This window comes from Alligator sinensis, unplaced genomic scaffold (assembly GCF_000455745.1).
Source record: "Alligator sinensis unplaced genomic scaffold, ASM45574v1 scaffold143_1, whole genome shotgun sequence".
NCBI classification, from domain to species: Eukaryota; Metazoa; Chordata; order Crocodylia; family Alligatoridae; genus Alligator; species Alligator sinensis.
In genome coordinates, this window is record NW_005842156.1 from 1,485,952 (window position 1) to 1,494,573 (window position 8,622).

Sequence of the window (8,622 nt, forward strand, 5' to 3'; positions counted from 1 at the left end):
TTCTGGCCTTTTCCTGCCTCAACATGGAGGTGGGCACTGATCAGCCTGTCCGATGCGTATTTTCCAACAGCTCAGAGCCGTTCCTTCCTGCTAGCCAAGAAGGGTGGCCGGCAGGATTAACAGATTGGTTGCCCTGTTCCTCGAGGGTCAGGTGGTTGGTGGCTCACTTTTTTTTTTTTCTTCTTTTCTCCAAGCTGGGTCACTGGGATGCTCTCCTCATGACACAAGGAATCCTATTAACAAGGCTAGATTCAGGGTTAGATCTATTCTGTCCCCTTAAACAGTTCCTTGGGACACATGTACCCATTTTCCTGATTTAGGTCCCATTTCATCCCGAATACATTTATTGCAGCTCCGGTGTCCGGGAGTGCACTGGTATGCCTTTGAGTTCCCACCGTAATGGGTATTTGGGGTCTCCCTCCTGGATCCCAATTGAGGGTCCCCAATTTCTCCCGTGAGCCAGGGCTTTGCTCAGGGGTCCCATTACGGGGGCTCCATCACTGCTCTTCAGAGACCGGGGCTGAGGCTGCTACCCTGTTAGAAAGGAGAGGTGCTGCTCCCTCCCCAGTCAGCTCTGCCATTCTGATAAGCAGCTCGGCTAGAGGCTTTCCATGCCATCTCCCTTTCGGTTCCCCATGCTGCATTAAAAACTTCCACACTGCTGACCGAATCCCGTTTTCCCCCTCTCTTTCCTTTGATACCCTCGGGTTAACCCAGTGTGGGCTGGGGCGATAATTTGGGCCCCCAACCCCCCTATCAGTTTTGGGGTAGGCACTTTCATTAGAATAGGTAACCATATAATTCAGTCATGGGTGGAGTCCCACCAGGTCTCTGTTATCCATATGAAGTCGTAATTATTTGTGTTAAGCAGGAGGACACATTCCTCCTGCTTATTCCCCAAGCTCCTGGCATTTGTGTACTGGCAGACAAGTGTCCCCTTGGGGGCTCTTGCCTTGCCCACAGATTGTACCAGGGCTGGGGCAGGGGTGGTCTGCCTTAAGTGCCTGGGCCTGCTGACTTTGCAAGGGTTGCTCAGCGGGCCAGCAGTGGCAGTAGTCCCCCCCATCCCCCGGCAGGCTTAGTTTAAAGTCCGGTGGAGCAGGTCAGCCGGTCTGGCTGAGAATTGCCTCCTCCCCAGGGGAGAGAGGTGGAGGCCATCTCTTCCCAGCAGCTCGCTGCCTTTCTCGCCGAAGAGCGGGCTGTGGTCATGGAAGCCAAAGCCTTCCCGATGACACCAGTGCCGCAGTCTTTGGTTAACTACCTGGATCCTCCTCTCCCTCCTCAGCCCATACCTTGAGACTGGGAGGATCGAAGAGAACACCACCTGTTCCCCCAGACTCTTTAGCCCTGCTCCCAAATCCCTTTAGCGCCTCATGACCCGGCTGGGAGCGCTCTGAGCTGTGTCATTTGTGCCCACATGGATAAGGAGCATAGGATAGTGGTCTGTGGGCTGGAGGAGCTTAGGGATCTTCTCTGCAATGTCTCAGATGCGGGCCCTTGGAAAGCAGCAGACTTTCCGGGCTAAGGGGTCGGGGCGGCAGATTACTCCCCTCATGTCCTTTAGTTCCAGGATAGATCAGATGAGGGATAATTATTACAGGTCTAGTATTGTCAGTGGATGTCCTCTTGAAAGAGACATTCCTGGAAGAAGAGCTGCAGCTTTTGTGGAATCTCTGTTGATGACAACCCTGTGTGATTATGATTAAAGGCTGTGCTGTATATGCATACTTGCAGGCATTTAGTGACCAGAGTCCTCTGAACACCAAGGTGGGATGATTATTTGAAAAGATGCCCGTTTAGGAGCATTATAAAATTAAAGTGTGCAGGGGATTGATCAAGATGAGAAGAAGTCAATTTATATTTTATTTTAACATTGTAATTTTAAGCAGGGGTTTCTTTCAAATCTTTATATAAAAATCATCAGTGTGATAGAGAATAATTGGGATACAGAAACTGAATATCTTAACATACTAATGAGTCGGCGTACTATAGTACTCACTGGGGCAAAAAAGTAGTGCTTTATGCCAGGTGAGACTTCTGCCTGCAGGCAAAAGTAAGCAATAGTAGAGAGTACTCCTTAGTTTCTGTTGACTTTGTCATGCACAAATGATCCTTCTAATTTTTGCTGATGACATCAAGTTGTGAGGCATTGTCATTACAGAGGAACACTGGGATTTTTTACAGAAAGAGCTGGTTGATTTTTGAAGACTGGATTAATAAAAATTAGATGAAACTGATTGGTACAAAGTGCAAGGTAAAAATTTCTGCTCTTATAAACTTTTGGAGCTTATTACTATGCAAATTAGTGAGAAGGACTAAAGTGTACTAACTGACCAGAAGGACCATAAGGGGAGAAGTGTGCACGCTAGAAGAGAGGGACAGGCTACAACTAGATCTGGACAGGTTACAGAGGTGGGTGGATGAGAATAGGATGGGTTTCAGTTTGTACAAGTACACCTGAGAAGGAAAAACCAGCAGCATACTTACAGGCTGGGGAACTCCCTTCTTGTCAGCACAGAGGCAGAAAAGGATCTTGGAGGCACTATTAATTCCAAGATGAACATGGGCTGCCAATGTGGGGACGCAGTCAGAAAGGCTAACCACACCTTGTTATGCATCCACAGATGCATCACGAGCAGGTCCAAGGAGGTGATTCTCCCCCTCTATGTGGCACTGGTCAGGCTGCAGTTGGAGTACTGCGTCCAGTTCTGGGCACCGCACTTCAGGAGGGATGTGGATGGCATTGAGAGGGTCCAGAGGAGGGCCACTCGTATCATCAGGGGACAGCTGGGTAGGCCCTATGAGGAGAGACTACGGGACCTTAACCTGTTCAACCTACACAAGAGAAGGCTGAGGGAGGATCTGGTGGCCACCTACAAACTTGCCAAGGGGGACCAGCAGGCAGTGGGAGAGTCCCTGTTCCCCCGAGCAGTACCGGGAGTAACAAGGAATAACCGCCATAAGCGGACTGAGAGTAGGTTCAGGCTAGACGTCAGGAGGCACTACTTCACAGTCAGGGCAGCTAGGAGCTGGAACCAGCTTCCTAGGGAAGTGGTGCTCGCCCCTATCCTGGGGATCTTCAAAAGGAGACTAGACCATCACCTAGCTGGGGTTGTTTGACCCCAGCGTTCTTTCCTGCCCATGGCAGGGGATTGGACTTGATGACCTGCTTCAAAATGATGCAATTGTGACAAAAGTAAATGCTATTTTACAACGCATCAGAAAAGATATTTACATTATTTATGAGATAGGAAGCATGTACTGTGATTGGCAAGACTTTATCTTTCTTGAACACAGGTGATGAGAGCTTTACATGGTACACCAGATGAATTTTGCTGGAACAGGTGCAAGGAAGGGTTACTAGGAAAATCAGAGGAATGGAGAGCCTGTCACATGAGAGAAGAATAGAAAAGCTGGCCTTACTTAACCTTGCACATTGGAAGCCTGAAAGGGGTTGTTTATAAACACATGGGGGAGAGGGGGTTAAATACCTTGGAGGGGGAAAAAAATATTTATACTAAAGAGCACAAGAGCAAAAGGGTATAAAATGACTCTGAATAATTTAGTGTGGAAATTAAAAGAGAGTTCCTAAGCAGTAGATCAGCAGTTAGTAACGTTCTAGAGCTGTGGGTCAGAACAGCCTGGGTTGGGTCCAAGGCATGCTGGTGTTTTTTTGCTGGGTGCCTATGCCATTTTTCCCTACTGTCCCTTCTCTACCCTGTGCTATGGTGTGGATATGGATCCTTGCCTCCGGACCCCAGCACTGCTGTGGATGAAGCCCCCTGCTGTCAAAGCCTCCCAGTTCCGCAGGCCGTATGTTGCCCATCCCTGCATTAGATTATTCAAGCTTCGGAGCAGCATTCAAGATTGGGGGCAAAAAACCTAAATGCTTTTAAGATGGGAACTTGACCTTTTACTGAAGAGAATCTGCTGTGGCATCTGTAATAGCAGGGGCAGGGCCGTTCCTGGCTGGGGGGTGGTGGTGGGGGGGTGTAAAATGGGGCGAGCACCCTCGGGCCTGTGCTTTGGGGAGCCCCACAGACAGTGCCATACTGGTCCCGCTGTGGCCACCAGCTCCACTACAGCTGCCATGTGCCATTGCCTCCACACTCCGGCTGCTCGCCACTAGCCCTGTCTCTGCTCGCTGCCACCCCCAGGCCCCACATGGGCTGATATGCCCCAGGCCCCGCACACCCTTAGGGACGGCTCTAAGCAGGGGACTACATTTGATAATCCAAGAGGTTTACATTTAATAAGTTTAATGAATGTATGAATAAATATAGAAATAATTTAATATTCAGACAACCATTTCTCTGACACTAAATCAGTTTCTAAATTTTATAGTGAGAAGTTTATAGATGATAATAACATTTAACTATACCATGAAAGCAATGTTTATGTTTTTAAATGGTTTATACTTAGAATTCTTATCCCATGTCATTAGCTCCTTTTTAGTGTAAGTAAATATCCCAGATTCATTCACGTGAGTCTGGTTCAAAGCACAGTGAAGTTGATAAAAAACTTTCTGATGGCTTTAATTGGCTTTGGGACAGGCGTCATGTCCTTAGGAATTTGCCAGACTGGTGTATTTCCATCTGCTTGGCTCTCCAACAAGGACAGCTCCTTTCCTTTCCTTTCCTTTCCTTTCCTACTATGCACAGTTTTTGCAGGATCTGACTATTATCTTTAGTAAGTGTTTCTGAATTGAAATTGAAATCCCTGTCCGGTGGGGAGGTGGATGTGAAGGAATGGCTCTTTTCGTCTGGCTCCCTGCTCCAAGTCTGCCCAGCCCCTGCTTTCAAACTCTGGCTGCTGGATCCACCTGGTCAAGCTGGGTGACTAGGTGTGAAAATTCCATAGGGAGGGGGGGTTCGCTCTTCCTTTGTCCTGTTTTTTTTCCCACTGAGCAACCTGGTGAACCTGGTCTCTCTCCCTGAGGATTGGTCTGCATCCAATACTTCCTGTTTCTGGTTGGGACTTAATGATAAGATCACACACGTTTAAAAAAGAGGTCACTCCATTTTGGGAGTGGTCAGACATCTTACGGGATACTGAAGCAAGCAAAAGGCCTCCAGAGCTCCATCAGTCTCTGGATGAACTTGTGAGCAGCTTAGCTGAAATTTAGCCAGTAATTTAGGATGAAGTAATCTAGACACATCAAAAGGCCAACAAGCCTATTCTGTTTGGCTCAGGCTGTTGTTTTTTTCTTTTGATTTTTCTCTGTCTTGTACCCTTTCCCCAGGTTCTCCCTCTTTGATCAATAAAGCTATCCGTTATAGCCCACCTTGCTGTGTGCTTGGGAGGGGTGAGGCAAGCCCTTTTAGTTCCCTTTTGCTTGGCTGGCTAAGGTGGGTGTGGCTTTTTACTTTCCTCCTGTACAGGAGGCTACTTATGAATGCTTCAGGCTAAAAAAAAGCGCCCCAAAATATGACGGTGGGCTAAGAAACCTCAAGGTCAACAGGGTCTGTGTATCCTGGGTTGCACAGAGCCCTAACAAAGACCAGGGCCCGGGTAGTGGCGGTGGTTACCCCAGGCTTCTTCTGGGTGTGCTCCAGGAACGGAGTTGGCCGGAGGCACCCCAGGGGAGACACCCAAAGTGTGGTTTTTGGTTGGGCGGCTTAGCACAGGAGTGCTCCCTGCTAGCCCGTCACAGTGGGCATCTGATACATTTCAGGTCATCTTTGTGTCCTTCATGTTTGGGGCCCTGCTTTAAGGTGGACAGGCGTGGCAGTCTGAGTTACATCAGCCTCCCAAAGCTTGTCTTGTAGTCTGTAATGTTTCTTGGTATCTCTTCAGTGCTTCACCCCTCTCCCTAGGGATCCTAACTATGCACGTTCTGGCTGTTTTCCAGTTTGTCCACTGGGAAAAGCTCTTAGCTAGAGCTGGTGCTTTTAAGGTCCATGTGTGCCAGTTGAGTGCTTCTGTGAATCTTAAATGCCTCTGTGTGTTGAGGACCTCTCCTTTTATTTCAGAGCTGCTGAATGAGAGAAACAAACTTGTAAACTGCGGACTCTGCAAAGAACAGAAGATAAAACTACTCTTGTTCAAAAGATACTGAAAGTTACTAGGGCCCAAATTTGACCTAACTTTTGGATTTTTCTTTTTTTTTTTTTTTCCTTTTGTCACCAGAATAACCCTAAAATTAAAAGGCAAAAGGCAGAATACCTCCTGATATTAAAAGGCAGCTGTGTAAGGGAAAGAAAGTAGCAGTACCTGGTGCTTGGTTTTTGTCAGGTACTTGTTTTGAAGTGTACCTAGCTAACATTTTGTTTCTTTCTGCTTTGTAGGTTTTGTAAAAGACACCGGATTAAGTCGAGTTCAAATGTTCCATGCGTCCCGAAAGACTTGTTGATGATGTCAGAACTAGTTCTTCCACAGTTTATCTTTAGTCTTATTCAGTACTTACGAGAAGGATATAATGAACCTGGTATGTTTTGAATTTGCATGTGGATGATAGAGATTTAATGCTATCTTTTTATTTTTTCTCTGTAAAGATGCTAACTTCAGTCTGTTTTGAATAATTCCCTTACCGCTGGCTGAGTGGGTCAGTGTTTTGTTAGATCTATTTAATTTTAGTCCCTGTCAAAAGTACTTTAGTAAGGCAAAATTAAAGTTGTTTGGTGCTGCCTCTTGTTCTTCCAGAATTCAGTGTGTGGCTCAAATTGAATCTTATATGCGTGGATTTTAAAGCACTTTGAAATTTAGAAGTGGCTTGTTTCGGAGAGACAATTTTGCATGAGTCTTGGCTAAATTGAACTAAATGTCCATAATAAAATCTATCCTAATCCTTGCTGGGGAATAGCAGTTTTCACATGGTCATTCTGTGCTTGTGAGCTTTGGAGGTTTCTAAGAGCTGATTTTTTTTTTAACTTTAACTTTCTTGTACAATACTATTTTTTAGTAATGCATGAGTAGAAGGGGGCTGCACTAAGGTTGCACGAGCATCCTGACTGTAGTTTTGATAATGTGGTCGTGTGTAATTTCATAACCTTTTATTATTAAAACCAAAAATAATAATATTTCATTGACAGGGCTGGGACCTTTATATCCTTAGTCGCATATTTCTGGTACCTGAGCAAATGTGGTAATTGATAGCAATACTAGGTTTTCATAATCCATGGGCACAACAGATATTACATTTCAATGGGAAAATTGCTGTTCTCCTGGTAGAAAATACAAGTGTGTAAGTGTTCACTCGGTTTATCCCTGGGAGAAACATGCCCCTTCTGGGAGCAAGACCTTCTAGGTGTGAACCTGGAAGATCTCCTTTGAGAGAGATTTTTCTCTCACAAGAATGAATGCTGCTATACTCCCCTCCTGGTCTGGTTTGGGAGGGGAAGGGAGTGGTTCCTGCCACTTTCCAAAAATGGGGACTACCCAGTTTGGGGAATGGGCTGAGAGCTTGGCTCCACTGTTCCCTTCCCCTCCCAGCCTGGGAAGTGGGGGAGCAGCAGCCACTGCTCCCTGGCTGCCTCCCCAGACTGGAGACTGCACTTTAAGGAGCTGAAGACATGCAGCTCTTAGGGGTCATTTCCCCAACACTGCATGTTCAAAGCCAGGACCAGGTGTTTTTTAAATCGCCACCTTGCTGCCTAGTGAGGCAGCAAGAGTGTCAACGTGTAATTCTCCTGCTGTCCCAGTCTTGGATCTTTCCTGAGGATTTGGGGTCCATATGTCTAATATTGTTGCATATTTGGAAAATGGGCAAAAATAATCAAGGCAAAATCGATTGATATTGCTGAACACATTTATAGGAACCTAAGATGCTGGTTAGGTCACCAGTAATGTTTCATTGCTGAATTGAGATAATTAAAAAACAAAACAAACCCAACCCCCCCATCTTTCTTTTCTGCTCTTAAACAGCTTTTTTTGTTGATTTTCAGCTGCTGATCTGCCATCAGAAAAAGACCTTCACAAAACCCTTCAGATTTTGGAGCCTCATGTTTCTTTTCTAGAAGACTTGACCAAAATGGGAGGAGCAATGCGATCAGTCCTTACTCAGGTTTTGACCAATCAACAGTTCTACAAAGATCTTAGCTCTGGTGAGTTTATTTATACAGGCAGTCCTCAGCTTATGATGGTTCAAGTTCCGACAAACCGCAGTTACGACGTTTGTAAATTGATATCTGGGTTTCAAAGTTCTGACATGGGTTTCAACTTTACAGTGCTGAATGCAGGATATGAGTCTGTTGGTGGAAGGGGAGGAGGGAAGGAAAGGGCCATGGTGGGGCAGATCAGGGCCCCGGGGAGGGGGCTGGGGCTGGAGCTGGAGCTGGAACGGGGTGGGGCAAATGCTGCCCAGCTGGGGCTGCACCAGGCTCTGGGAGTGGGGGCTGTGGGTGGCAGGAGAAGCCACAGCTCGTCTGGCTGCACCCCCGGCTGCCCCCGCTGGGGCGAAGCAGGCAGTGCTAGGGCTGCACCAGACAACCGCAGGAGAAGCCGCAGCTCTAGCTGCTGCTCATCTGCCTGCTCCCCTGGCTGCTTCTGCTGGAGCAAGGCAGGCAGTTCCAGGGCTGAGCCGGGTGGCCACGGGAGAAGCCGCAGCTCAAGCCGTGGCTCATCTGCCTGCTCCCCTGACTGCCCCTACTGGCGCAAGGCAGGCAGCTCTGGGGCTGAGCCAGG

The 8,622-nt window shown here is 47.2% G+C and overlaps 1 protein-coding gene across 7 annotated transcripts in view; it reads left to right on the plus strand.

The window, feature by feature from the left end:
* The first annotated feature begins 6,267 nt into the window (after positions 1-6,267).
* Positions 6,268-8,622, plus strand: part of UBR3 (ubiquitin protein ligase E3 component n-recognin 3 (putative)) — a 238,578-nt gene continuing 236,223 nt past the window's right edge. For 6 of the 7 annotated variants that reach the window (XM_014520815.2, XM_025206461.1, XM_025206457.1 and 3 more), the window contains exons 1-2: positions 6,269-6,427; positions 7,884-8,042. In XM_014520815.2, coding sequence (XP_014376301.1) covers positions 6,352-6,427; positions 7,884-8,042 — 235 coding nt within the window. In that variant the 5' untranslated portion in view covers positions 6,269-6,351. Of the gene's footprint in view, positions 6,428-7,883; positions 8,043-8,622 lie in introns of all 7 variants that reach the window. The other variant, XM_025206463.1, reaches the window with a different exon arrangement.